General features: G+C 30.3%; 1 protein-coding gene across 1 annotated transcript; it reads left to right on the forward strand.

Moving 5' to 3' along the window:
- Window positions 1-8,775: 8,775 nt before the first annotated feature.
- On the forward strand, window positions 8,776-12,745 carry LOC145952831 (uncharacterized). Its single transcript, XM_083065857.1, has 2 exons — window positions 8,776-12,187; window positions 12,660-12,745. Exon 1 carries the CDS (start codon window positions 10,477-10,479, stop codon window positions 11,494-11,496), a length of 1,020 nt encoding a protein of 339 aa, XP_082921983.1. The 5' UTR covers window positions 8,776-10,476; the 3' UTR covers window positions 11,497-12,187; window positions 12,660-12,745.
- The last annotated feature ends 2,588 nt before the right edge of the window (window positions 12,746-15,333 follow it).

Below are 15,333 nucleotides of genomic sequence, written 5' to 3' on the forward strand. Positions count from 1 at the left end.
TAAATAGTATTTTAATCTATACAAATCGCAGATATATTCATTTTATATAACTAAAATTTATATATAAAAATAAATATTATATTTAAATATATAAATTAAAACTTATATAAATAGATTTTTTAATCGTATAAAGTATGTTTTAAATTTACAATAAATTAAATATTATAAAAATGCATTTTTATTTAGTGATGATTTATTTTAAATTAATATTTAATTTTTATATAATTATGATAAATAAAAATTAAATTAAATAAAAAAATGAATACAATTCTTACAAATCTTTTAATTAAAAAAATTTCTTAAAAGTACTCGTGGAAGATTATTATTTGTATTTAGTATATAAGAATGGATTTATTTTAAGGTTTTAAGTTTTGATTTTCACCCAATTTCTCTAATAATTTTACCCAACACAAAACACCATATACGGTCCACTCACTAAAGAGAAAGTAAATCCAATTATTACGGAAAAGTGACTGTGTATAGTTCTGATTTGCATAATGTGCCCCCTATAACGGCATTAATTAATTTTGCTTTACACCGAATTGTTTCTTTTTCCACATCCAAGAAATGATAGCAAAGTAAGCACGCTTTAACCATAATGTTTCCTTCAGTAATGTCCTGCAAAAGATTATGATCTAATAAAGCTATATTATTTTAATGCATTCACAATATAGCCTATTCTGTTGTCGCTTCTGATTATTCTATTACAATAGCCATTTATATTAATTTATTCTTTTATTCTTGACCAATGTTCCATTAATATTGTTTCTTCTAAAGCTAGAGATAACGAAATTCTCACATAAATTAGCATTATATATATACTTATAGTTAATTAATCCCTCATCCCGATATCTTAATTTGATTGTGATTGAAAATCAATCCCCCTTTGCAAAAGTTTGTGCACATCCCGATGTTAATTCATGTTTTTCAACGATGAAACATATGTGTTTAGAAATGCATTCATATAATTGGTTTATAATCTACGTAAATTTGTAAAATTAATTTTAAGTTAATATGAATTAAAAGTAATGTGACTTTTTTAGACAACAAAAGATATGAACTTAATTTTCGAATTTTTTACCTATATATTATTTTTTTTAAAAAAAATTACCCAATTAATAACTGTGCAGGTTTATTTACCAAGTTTTCAAGTTCAAAATTCGATTCTCGGGGAACCGAATTCTGAGCATCAAAGTATTATTTTTTTTGTTTTTTCAACTCAGAATTCGGTTTCCGGGGAACCGAAATCTGAGTTAGTTTTATATTATTTTTTTTTTCGTGCATGTGGGGAAACGTGGGCAGCTGTTGGAAGCGGAACGGCCCGTTCCGAAAGCAGAACGGGCCGTTCTGCTTAAAGGTCAGAGTGACATTTCTGAAAGTGAAACGGGCCGAGAACGAGTCGTTCCAGCGTTAAGCGTTGAAATAGATGTTGGAAGCGGCCCGTTTTAAAGAAAATTTTGGGTCATTTTTTTTAAGCGTGAATGGTTCTAACTTGGTAAATAAACCTGCACAGTTGTTAATTGAGTAATTTTTAAAAAAAAATAATATATAGGTAAAAAATTCCTTAATTTTCATATTAAATATTGTTTAAAAATTTATTATTAACATTGATTTTGAATATATAATTATATAATTGATTTTGTTTGATGAAAAAACTATTAATAGTTATTTTCAAATGGATGAGAACTTTCACTTCTTAATATCAATTATGCTAATATAGCTAAACATATTATAAATATGATTTTGGTATTATTTTAATTGCAATGAAATTGATTTGTACATATTATATGAAACCATGCATATTCTCTATACCTACATCATCACGTGCTTCTTACTTATTGTTCATTTGCTTCCATATTCCATTGAGATAGAAAAATTGCTGCTAAAACATACAAATATTCGATTATTTATAGATTTAGAAAAGCGTAAATGTGAGTGGAGGAAAGATTAAGAGTGAAGTAGAGATACAATTTAATCGAATATTTCTTCCTTTCGAAGTGAAAAGATAGATTGTTATCCAAGTTGGCCATATATTGCAATGATTGTGAGGTAGCAATGAGAAAATATTGAGCAAAATAGCCTAATGAAGAGAGTATCTTTTGCTTTTGTACCAAGACATTATGAATCGCACCGCTTAGTACCATCATGATACATGCCAAAGGAATATATATATTACTTCTGTTTCTCCTTTAGAATAAGATCTACAACTTTTTGTGGTTCTTTTATTTTGTTTGTGAACTGTAGAATCCGCTCTTCCAAGAATTGGTAACTATTTTTTTTTTCTCCTTTGCTTTGAGGTGATATAGTCATGATATGTTAAAATATCAGTTATTCATTGTAACCTTCTAAGTTGGTGATAAGCGAAAACATACCGAACTCAAAATGATAAACAAAAAATTTATTTGACATTTTAGATCAACATCCTTAAAAAAAATAGATATCTCTTTGTCTCCTTCTAATAATAATATGTTATAAAAAAAAAAGAATATATTATTATTTGGGAACATAACTTATTTATAGACAATCATAAAGTTATCTTTTAATATTTCAATTTTAAATCATCACAAAATAAAATTATTATTTAATTACTACACATTAAAGACTTATATCTTATTAGATATATAACTGTCCAAACTATTTATATTTTATTAGATCATTTTAATTGAGCAAAACCTTATTAATTGATAGTCTTCAATATATAATTATTTAGATACAAGATTAATATTGGATGAAGGATCCAACAATCTCCCGCTTACACTACTAGAAAAATGGAAATTAGAGACGGAAAGAATCCGTCACAAAATTAAAGAAAATCCGTCACAAAATTATTAGTGACGGAATTTGTGACGGATTTTGGGTCGTCACAAAAAATGGCGTCACAAAATATTTAGTGATGGAAAAATTCAATCCGTCACAATTAGTGACGGAAATATGTCGTCACTAACTAATAAATTTTCCGTCGCAATTTGTGAGGGAAAGCATTCGTCACAAACTGGATTCAAAATCCGTCACAAATTGTGAAGGATTCAAAATCCGTCACAAAATCCTAATTTTTTATTTTTACGAATTTTTAAATAAAAAACAATTAAATTATTCCAGATTTATTAATTATACAATATATATTATTTTCACTTTTTTTTCTACTCTACAAGTATTAATTATTAATTTTCAGATAATTGGCAGTGGTAAGATTCGAACCTTTTACCTTCTACTCATTCTAACTTTAACACTCCTTCTCCAGCCATCTGAGTTACCTTATCAGTTCAGTACTTATTTAACAATATATATATAAATATGAAAGAATATCAATTTTTATCACAATAATATCAAACATCATTAAACATCAAACTAATAAATTTAAAATAGATTCATAATTAAAATCATAATATAATTTATTTTAGAATTTTTATTTTATTAAATTAATTAAAAATTAATTTTATTTTATCACTTTTTAATCAAGTGAATGAATGATAATGAATTAACAAAATTTTTAAAGTATATTTTAATTGAAAGTATATTTTTAGTAAATATTTGAATATAAAAGTATTTTTATAAATAATTAAATGAAAAATATATTTTAAAATTTATTTCTCTCATAACACTACTTAAGTAAAAATTTTCAGAAAAAACTAAACTTATATTTGTTTGCGTTATTTTCCCAAAAAAAATAAAATAAAAAGAAAAGATCAAACCTTTTGATAATTAAGTCATCCAAAAATTAAGACCAAAAAATAATGTTGATTGGACCAAACTACCCAATACGCACGGACTGAGTTCAGTGTGATATACTCCACCAAAAAGAAAAGGACAATAGACTCCGAAACTGTAATGCATAAATATAATTTGAAAATTAAAACAATTTATTCGAAACGGTTACACGAGGAAAAACGAAAAGAATAAATAGTTGTTTAGATTGTGAAACTTGTAATCAATTACTAAAACCTTATATTCGATTACCAGATGATTTTATAAATTTAACTTTAATTCTAATACTTATAATCCTTTAACTAATTTTTTAATCAATAAAAAATATTATAAATAATAATTTTTTTATAATATTTAATAAAATTATAAATTTTACACTTAAATCCAAAATAATAATCAAGCGCCATAAATTCTTCAGCATCAACCATATATATATATATATATATATATATATTATTTTTACATTACTTGCATTCACAGATATTGATATGCTATAATAGATTCACATCTTTATTAATTTATTAACGAGTGTTTTTACTTTCATATATTATTATAAAAATTATATACTATAAATTATCATAAATATTTTTTAAACTAATTATAAAAATTAAAAGAAGTTTAAATAAATGCAAATGACAAAATTCTAATTTTTTATTTTTAAAATTTTTTAAATAAAAAATAATTAAATTATTCCAGATTTATAATTATAAAATATATATTATTTTCACCTTTTTTTCTTCTAATATACAAGTATTAATTATAAAGTGTATTATATAATATATAAAATACATTTTATAATTAATTATATATATATTTTCTAATATATATATATTTTCACCTTTTATTAATTATATAATATATATTAAATTATTCCATTTAGGTGTATTATAAAGTATGATGATAATATTTTTATATATTTATTGATAGGCTTAATTGTACTTTTTATTAAATGATCAAACACAACGAATTTTCTAGCGTCAACCATTATATATATATATATATATATATATATATATATATATATATATATATATATATAATTATATATCATTTATAAATATACTTTTATATATTTATTTTTAGTTTTTTAGTTAAAATGGAAATTAATATTGTATTTTTTATAATTTCATAAGTATTTTTAAATTAAAAGTTTTTTCCTAATTCATATTTTAATTTCTTATACTTCAAAATGACAACTTATTATTTAAATTAATTAATTTCTTATGTTTTAATTTTTAATCTTTTGATGAAAAAAATATTTTAGTTTCATAATTTTTTAATTATTTTTTTAGCAAAATATGATTTATTTATACAGAATTCTTAAATATAATAATTGTGCAGTAAAATTTTCTATTTTGAGAGGGATATGTAAACCTTCACAGATTGTGACGAAATTTGTGACGGAATACAATTTTTAAAAATATTCCGTCACAGAATCCGTCACAAATTGTGAGGGATTCAAAATCCATCACAAAATCTTAATTTTTTATTTTTATAAATTTTTAAATAAAAAATAATTAACTTATATCAGATTTATTAATTATATAATATATATTATTTTCACTTTTTTTCTAATATACAAGTGTTAATTATAAAGTGTATTATATAATATATATAATACACTTTATAATTAATTATATATATTTTTACCTTTTATTAATTATATAATATATATTAAATTATTCCATTTAAGTGTATTATAAAGTATGATGATAATATTTGTATATATTTATTGATAGACTTAATTGTACTTTTTATTAAATGATCAAGTACAATGTGTTTTCTAGCATATATATATATATATATATATATATATATATATATATATATATAGTTATATATAATTATATATAATTTATAAATATACTTTCATATATTTATTTTTATCTTTTTAGTTAAAATGCAAATTAATATTGTCTTTTGATGAAAAAATATTTTAGTTTCATAATTTTTAATTATTTTTTTAGCAAAATATTTTATATATATACATAATTCTTAAATATAATAATTATGCAATAAAATTTTATATTTTGAGAGGGATACATATTCCCTCACAAATTGTGACGGAATTTGTGACGGAATACAATTTTTAAAAATTTTCCGTCACAGAATCCGTCATAAATTGTGAGGGATTCAATTCCGTCACAAAATTCTAATTTTTTATTTTTATGAATTTTTAAATAAAAAATAATTAAATTATTCCAGATTTATTAATTATATAATATATATTATTTTCACCTTTTTTTCTAATGTACAAGTATTAATTATAAAGTGTATTATATAATATATATATAATACACTTTATAATTAATTATATATATATATATATATATATATATATATTTTTCACCTTTTATTAATTATATAATATATATTAAATTATTCCATTTAAGTATATTATAAAGTATGATGATAATATTTTTATATATTTATTAATAGACTTAATTGTACTTTTATTAAATGATCAAGCACAATGAATTTTCTAGCGTCAACCATTATATATATATATATATATATAACTATATATATATATATATAGTTATATATAATTATATATAATTTATAAATATACTTTAATATATTTATTTTTAGCTTTTTTAGTTAAAATGCAAAATAATATTGTCTTTTTATAATTTCATTAGTATTTTTAAATTAAAGTTTTTTCCTAATTCATATTTTAATTTCTTATACTTCAAAATGACAACTTATTATTTAAATTAATTCATTTCTTATGTTTTAATTGTTAATCTTTTGATGAAAAAAATATTTTAGTTTCATAATTTTTTAATTATTTTTTTAGCAAAATATTTTTTATTTATACATAATTCTTAAATATAATAATTGTACAATAAAATTTTCTTTTTTGAGAGGGATACATAATCCCTCACAGATTGTGACGGAATTTGTGACGAAATATTTAGAGAGGAATCAAAATCCGTCACTAAATCCGTCACAAATTTTTTTTTAGTGACCCCGTTTGTGACGGAATTGTTAGAGACGGAAAATTTGTCGTCACAAAATCCGTCACAAACTCTAAAAATAAGTAGTCCGTCACAAAAATAAAATTTTCGTCACAAAAGTCGTCACTATTAGTGACGACATTTTATCCGTCACAAATTTTAATTTTTTTAGTAGTGTTAGAATATATGTGTAACCTTATAATTATATATATAACTATACCAAATGCTTTTAAATATTACCAATTTGGTCTATCAATCATCCACTATTTGTAGTCTTCTGACAAAATTGTGATTAGATGTCTCATATCACACTCTGGATTCCACTACCATGGTAAAAGAAGGCTATAAGAGATTGTTCAACACTTTTCCATGAAATAACACCTCCAGCAAGCATGTATATATAGCCTAATGTGGATTTCATACTATACTAATTAAGCATCCAACAAAATCAAAGTAAGCATACCTAACGATCTCAAATTGATCCAATCATCAATATATGAGCATACAATATTTTGTTTTTTTGTATGTACTGCATGACTCGTTTAGCTACTTTCCAAAGATCCAATTCTAAATTACTGAAATATCTCCCTATAACATCATTGTAACATATGCAAGGAATGTTCTGTATTTATTTTACTTCAAAGTTATTCTTAAGACACTAATCGAGACTAAACTTGTCTTTCTTAATATCATATGAATATTACTTGACTTACAATTTTTTGTGCATATCATATTTTTCTTGAGAACCTTTTTTATATAACATTTTTTATACAATGTAAGAATACTCCGAAAATGATCTCCTAATTCCATAATATATAATCACAAAATAAAAGAAATTAAAATTAAGGAAAAGGAATAAAAAAATAAAAACCATTATTGATGTGCCACCCACGCAGCCCCCCAAGTCCTTGTGCACCGCCCCTTGTACTGCAAATGTTTCGGGAGCCACCCTATATACATCATTTACTTGGGATATAGGATAAATTACAATGATAATTTGAAGTCGGTACAAGAAGAAGAATTCACGTTAATGGGGATAGGTTTCAAGGGGGACCTCACGCACAAAACTTCATTCTATGAGAGACATGAGACTTGCTACCTTTGAACCACATGCAACATGAAAGTTTCACACTACTTTGTATTTTTTCATAACCATTATTGCACCACGGGAAACATTATTGTGCCTCTAAGTGCAAGACAATTTCATCCTACTACAACAAAATTTATTATTAACGATAATTATTTAATGACAATAATTTAATTATCGCCATATATAAGGCTAATATATAATAGCCACTAAAAATGTATTTATATTACACTAAAGTTTACTATTAGCGACAATTATTTATTAGAAAAAACTTAAGTCTCACATCGATTAGAGATAAGATAATTAAATAGTATATAAGTGAGTAATAACTATCACCTTACATGTTCATTTTATAGGGTTGACTCCTAATTCACTATTCTAAATTGGTATCAAATCACCCATTATTACCGAATTCAATAGTGTTATAAAACAATTAGAGAGCAACTTTCACCTTATAAATCTCACATTTCTTAAGAGACAAGACAATTAAAAAAATAAATTAAAAAATATATAAATAAAAGACAACCCTCATCTTACAAATCTCACATCAAGTAGAGATAAAAAAAAGTATATAAGTTATGAATTTAGAAAAAGAAATTATAAGAATAAATTATTTAAAGTAAAGGAGACAATTGAAAAAAATAACTTTTAATAGCCTTTAAAATGACTACTAGAATTACCATTAAAAAAAATAAATTTTTCTGATAATTTAATAGATTTTTACCAACATTTTATATAAATATCAGTAATAGTATTAGCAACATTGGATACACCAATCATTATTTAAATTCTAGTATAAAAATAATGACTATTTATATGGCCGCTAAATAATAAATTAATTGCTACAAAAAATTAATTTTGGTATAGTGCCCATGCATTTGAACTACATGCAACCCTCACATACCCGCCCAAAACAGTGCATGCTACTCACTAAATCACACTAAACCACATGCGCAAACAAATTGTAACATCTTGCTCAACAAACCACTCGTTTTCTTTTTACTCGAGTTTTGTTTTTTTTTTGTGTGTGTGTGTGTTTGTCACAAATTTAGCTTGCTCTTGCTATTTGTTTGATTCACTTTCATGGCTCATTAGCTTGTTATGTGGAACACGTGTTCAGTTGCTTTAGCACTCCTAGCTAATTCTAGTATCAAAATAGTAAAAACAAAATAGAATGGAATGATATGCAAGAACTCACAACAACGTGATGGAGGCCGATGACACTATTTTGTGGGCAGTTTAATTTCTTTAACTCCATTGCTATTTTGTTACATTAAATGCCAAGTTAAATATGCTTTTGTTATTATGTTTGTCATCAAGTTATACGTATTTGGTGGTTTTGTTTGTGTTTCTGTTTAATTTGTGTGATTAACTCTCTAAACGTGACACCTTCATTTCCTTTTATTATATTGTTTACGGTGGAATTAACCATCAAATCCTGGGTTCTTTTTATTTAGACTAGCATACGAACGTATTTCAATTTAGGTGCTTTACTGTGTTATCGTGTTACCGCGAATGGAGAGTAGGATGAAAAAGTCTTAGCAACTACTTGTTTCAAAATGTTCTTCGATTAAAACAAACAAGCAATGTTCCCGCATGCAAATAACAATATGAATAGAATGAACAATGTATACATTCGCAATACAAATCATGTTCAGATTACATAATGTTCAAGCATTACAAGATTAAAGTCTATGACTACGTAATTAAAAGAAGAGAAGAGAAAAGAAAGACTACACTAATCCTACTCCTAAAAAGAGAAAAGACAAGTGGCCGAGAAGTAATCATACCCAAAGATGATTCCTCGCATGGAAGCCATATGTGCAGGCAGAGAATGCTTCAGAATTTGGTTAGAGTATGAGTTTTCCGACCACCGTAAAGGTCCGTACTCCTTGTATTTATAGAGCAATCAAGGGCGGTTAATTCTGTACATGTACGCTTTTGACTCATAACCGCTATCCACTATATTTGCTACGTGGTCTTGACTCACAACTTCCTTTAACCGCTCTTCCCACGTTCCTTGTTTCCTCGATTGATTTTTTGGTAACCGTTTTGGCTTAACCTCCATGTTCTGAGAGTCTCAACTTTTCAACTATTCTCGAGCAACACTTGTTTTTTCGAGTCCCATAATTTCGAGTGCTCTCACGCCCCACATGAGATTAGTCACAAGTATTCAGCATGTGTTGATTTTACTTCTCAGGCAGCGCTATCAATCTTTTCGAGTCACATGATTTTCGAGTACGCCTAACAAATGCCCCCCTAGGAATTTGGTTTCGATGAGCATCTTAGGAGAAAACTAAATTCCTATCAAGGTTGTTCTTCGATACTTCCTCGATTTGTTTCTTGATGTTCACTTTTCTTGACGTTAACTTAATCTTTCTTTCGATGAAAACCTATTCTTGTAAGGTACTGACCATTTGGATGTGACATTGATAGCTCTGACGGCGCATACTTCTATTTTTCCATAAATTTGTCTTCTGATATGAAACGTTTTGGCGGTTGTTTTGGAAATTCAATTTAATATTTCAAATAATCTTGCCTAACCTAACCCGTTTCAACCTAGGCCCATTTACCTCGTTTAAAACCCCTTTTTCACCCTAGGGTTAAATTATTTTCACCATTCTCTTCCTTCGTGCCCAAGTTTTCTTGCTCACTGTTTCTTTTTTTGCTCTGGTTCTTGATCTTCTTCTCAGACCGTTCTCTCTGTTCTTGCTTTTGTTCGTTATGGCTTCTTCTGCTGCGTCCACTTCCGCTGCCGTAGATTCTTCAATGTCTCCTACTGCCACCACTTCTTCCCCTATTTTGACTGCTACTACTTCTGCTGCTATGACCACCACTCCGGTAACCACTATGGCCACCGCAACTACTACCCAGGACACTCCTCTGCTAATGACTGGTGCTCAAGTTCAAAAGGTCAAAGAAGGTGATGACACTTTCATTCCAATTCCAGGCATGGAGGAGGCTAGTTTGAAAATATACCAATCTCAGGTACTTCTTCATTTTTCTCTAGCAGATGGTTCTGTTCATGCTTTCCTTGGTCCTTTTGCTGGTCAAAATACCAAGAGATATGGTAATACCCTTTTGCCTGAGGACTCCACCACCCTACCTTTCATTTATTCCCCAGAAATAGACCTAAACCTTTTTGGGGATACTACCAAAATTTTTAGAGCGTTTCCCCCCGTTAAAGAAAGGCACCTCTCTTGGTTAGCTCGTGTAGAGGCTTCTATGTCCTCAGAATGGAAAGAAACATGTATTTTTGAATTTATCCAACTAGCTAAGTTCGACCTCCATCTTTTCGACCCTCAAATGCTCCTTTCTGCTATCTTCTTCTGGAATAGAGAGACTCGGGCTTTCGAGTTTCCTTGTGGCTTCATTTGCCCGACGTTACTTGATGTTGCTGCTATAACAGGGTTAAAGCCTATTGGAGATAGGTTTTATCCTGACGCCTTTGAAGAGGAAATTTCGATCAAGGATACTTCAATTTCTTGGGATAAGAAGACCTATTTGGCCTTTATTAACGCGCATATGGGACAACCTGACACGCCTGTCTCACCTTCAGAGCATATTGCCTTTCTTATGTACTGGTTGTCCGCCTGTGTCTTTTGCACCCCTTCGCTTCAAGTCCCAAAATATTATTACAATTTAGCTCAGGCTCTTCATTTGCAAAGGAAAATTTGCTTAAGCAAACTACTTCTGGCCTCTCTTTATACTTGTCTTGATGAAGCTTCCGAAAGTCTTGCTTGAGAATCTGGGCCTCGAAATCTCTCTGGCCCGTTATGGCTACTTCAACTTTGGCTCAACGCGCTATTGGAGAAGAAACTTCATTTGCCCTCAAAACCCATTCCCATATGTGAACTCGAAGGAGCTCGTTTAACAACCCTTACCCCTCGAAAGCGTCTGGTAGACAATTTCGAGAAATATATTACAGCCATCCTTAGCTTCACTGACTTCACTGAAGACTTAGCCCCTTTCATTCGACCGAATTTGATAGGTCCTACATGGTTGCGTCAAAATAATCAAGTTGGTAGCATAAGTCCAGCTTCAACTGACCTGTGGTTTGGATTCTTGTCTTGGGATGTGATCATGTCGGGTATGAGGCAAAAAGATGTCAGACTTTATCCTTATCAGCCCCAACTTTTTGCTCGACAGTTTGGGCTTTGCCAAATGAAACCTCTTCCCCTTCGACGTAAAGAAGGCATTGATGCGGATATTTGTGTCGAAAAAGGGAATTATGAAGAAGTCCTTGACTTCATCCTTCGCCCTGATAAAGAACTTAGGCTTACACCGACCACCTTTTCTCCTTCCTTCTTAGTCTCAAAATGCTACCTTCGATGGTGGTGTTACTATATTGTAGATAAACTCACCGATTTTGATGGCTTTCTGAAAAAGCTGATTAGTTCTCCTCTTTCTTGTTCGCAGGGGCCTAAACAACCAGGTACTTTCAAGAATCAACTTATCATTTATCAATTCGAACAATTTTTTAAGGTTTGTTATCGACCTGACAATGCGCACCGAACCATTTTTGACGCTTCGGTCTCATTATCGAAAATGGTACAACGGAACATTCGCTCAAAAAAGGTAATAAATCCTCAAGGTAAAACTGATTTCGAAAAATTTTGTCCAAAGCATATACCTCCTCTTCCAAATGCCCTTTTTGGTCTAGTTAAACATGTATCTCATCCTCCTTGGGTGAAAACACTCGACCCGTTTTACCTTGAGCGCAAAGAAGTTCCTGTAAAGAATAAAGTTACCTACGCGAGATGTTCCGTGTACGATTTTCCTCGAAACAAATGGTGGCCATTATGTTGGGTCAATAACATTAACCCTCCTCCTGGTAAATATTTTTCACCTCCTTCTTCTTCGAGTATACCTTAAACTTGTCTCACTTCTTTGCTCGAACCTTGTAGCTGCCATCCCTCAGCGTGTTCCTCGACATGTTGATCCAACTCCTGATTGGGAGAGTGACGATGACGAGGATAAAGAGACATCTAAAAAAGGTCGAAAGAGAAAGACCGCTGCTGACAAGGTTTCTTTACGTTCTAAGGTATAGCTTGTTTGGATTGCAGTTTTTCTCGAAACTAATATTTTATCTTACCTTCTCGAAATTCTACTCTACAGAGTATTGGAAACTCGAAGAAACAAAGAATAGGTTCAGACAGTACCAAAACTGTAAGTAAATTAACTCAAATATCAAGGTTATTTTCTTGCTCGTGTTTCATACCTAATCAATTATTCTCCAATTCAGGTCTCGACCACAAAAAAGCAAGACAAGGGGAAAGGTAAGATGGTCTTGCCTCTTCCCAAGAAACCTCAACAATCCTCTGGCGAGAAGTTGCTCAAAGACGCCATGAAGTCCGCTCCTAAGGTATCTCAATTTCGACGTCTTTCTTCATTTATATTTCTCTTATGCCTTTAACTGTTCTAAAATCCTATTAATAGGATATTGAGATTATCCCACTGGATTCTTCTCAAGGGGTGTCTCAAGAGGTGCAGAAAAGCGTACCCTTTGCCACTGAGGTAACCCAACATGTTCATCTTATTATACCTTGTGACTCAAATTTCCTCTTGATGTTTAGCCTGACTTCTTCATTTCCTCAGTTGTCTACCCCTCAAGTGGATGTTGCGACGCTTGCCTCTGCCATGGCTTCGATAGAAGTTCCCCCTCCTGTCGAAGAGGGTAAGATTCCCCAACCCGAACCTTTGACTAATACGGAGACGCGGCAAGACTCCGCTCAAGGTGAACCTTCTTTCGAGTTACAACCTCCCTTGGATCCGAACAAGGGTATATTTCTTTCGACTTTAATCTTCGATATGATACCTTGTTAATGGAAGTTTCTTATGTATTTACTTTTGTGCAGGTTCAACTGAGTCCCCTAGACCTTTTACCACTTCTCCTTCAACCCAGGGCGGTGCTACTTCTTCTGTCCAAGGCCTCTCCTTGATTCCTTCTCCAGATTTGGATTTGATGAGTTTCTTTAATGATGAGGACGAAGATATCAATACTATCTTCGAGGTGTTGGACAACTGGACGAGTGGTCCCTCTGGGTCAGAGAAAGACAAATTGAAGGTTGTTGAACCAGCTTCTAAAACACCTTCTTACCAACCCCTACTCGACTCTTTTCGCTCGAAGGCATACGTTGAAGATCTCGATCAAGCCTTCCTCATTCCTGAGTTCAAAACGGAAGTGCAACAAATGATTGATGACTTGCTCAGTTATTCGGACCTTCCTTCTGATATTTCTTTAGAGCTTCAAGCATTTATCAAGCCCTTTAGCCGCGCCTGGGAACTTCGAACTCAGTGGTCTACTGCATATCAAGAAGTGACCCAAATTGAGGTCGAAACTGAAGGAGACCGTGCTAAGCTCGAGAAACTCCGAGACGAGTTGGTTTCTATCAAGAAATCAACGGAAGAAATGATTTCTGCTTTACAAGCATTGCAAAAGGAGGAGGCTGATATCGAGCACGCGATCGAAGCTTTAAAGCACGAGCTTGATAGAACTCGCTCGAAGAAGGACGGTGTGAAGGTTAAAAGTCAATAAATCAAGCAACATCAGACAGGGCTTAAGGAAGAGGGCAGAGCTATCTCTTCTCGACTAGCCAAGACTTTGGAGCAGAAGAAGCACTTAGAATCTCAATGTGCATCTCGCAAGAAAAATTTGGACGAAGCTTATAAAGCTTTCGAGGACTTCAAGAAGCAATTCTTGTAATAATTTGTTCTTCTTTTCTGTCTTTCAGCCTTTTAATTTATCTTCGCCTCATGTTGAACAATTATTCCTCTACTCTCTTATGGAAATGTTTTAGGTATTTCCCATTTATGACTTTGCTTGCACTTGAATTATTTATTTCCTTAATTACGTATGCGTTCTTTGAATATACTTGTTCGACTAAAAAAGGACCTTCCCAATTATATGACCACTTCCCCAAATATCGAGATTTTTGATCCATGGGAAGTATAACTTTTAATACCAATTCCCCAACTCGAAAACGTTGCATTTTTACTTTCTTATTATAGGTTTTCTCAACTCTTTCTTTCTGTTGAACAAGATTCTGTAAGGCCATTAACCTTTCTTCCTCTAAAGAAATCAACTCATCATACATTAAATTCCAATAATCTTCAACAGGTAATTCGTTTTGTTTTTGTATGTGAATTGATTGTAAATTAATATCAACAGGAAGAATAGCCTCATGTCCATATACCAACTTATACGGAGTAGTTTTCGTGGCATCTCGAGGTGAATTCCTGTAAGCCCATAGTATTTGAACCAGTGTTTCGTGCCAGCTTCGAGGTTTATTGGAAATATGCTTTTTGATTAAACCAATCACTACTTTGTTCGCAGCCTCTACTTGCCCATTTGCTTGTGCATAATATGGTGTAGTGGCTATTAGCTTGGTTCCTCTCGATTCTGCGTATTGAGCAAATTTTCGACCTGTAAAGACTGTGCCTTGATCTGTAGTAATTGTTTGGGGAATCCCAAATCTTGTAATGATGTGATCTTCGACAAAATCAATTATGTCTTTTTGCTCGACTTCTTTTAAAGGAATAGCCTCTACCCATTTTGTGAAGTAGTCTATGGCGACTAGT

The sequence above is a fragment of the Cajanus cajan genome, chromosome 10 (assembly GCF_000230855.2).
Source record: "Cajanus cajan strain Asha chromosome 10, NIPB_CcT2T_4, whole genome shotgun sequence".
Taxonomy (NCBI): Eukaryota; Viridiplantae; Streptophyta; class Magnoliopsida; order Fabales; family Fabaceae; genus Cajanus; species Cajanus cajan.

What these genes read in the sequence shown, in the direction of transcription:
- LOC145952831 (XM_083065857.1), top strand. Translation starts at nt 10,477, where the DNA reads ATGGCTTCTTCTGCTGCGTCCACTTCCGCTGCCGTAGATTCTTCAATG.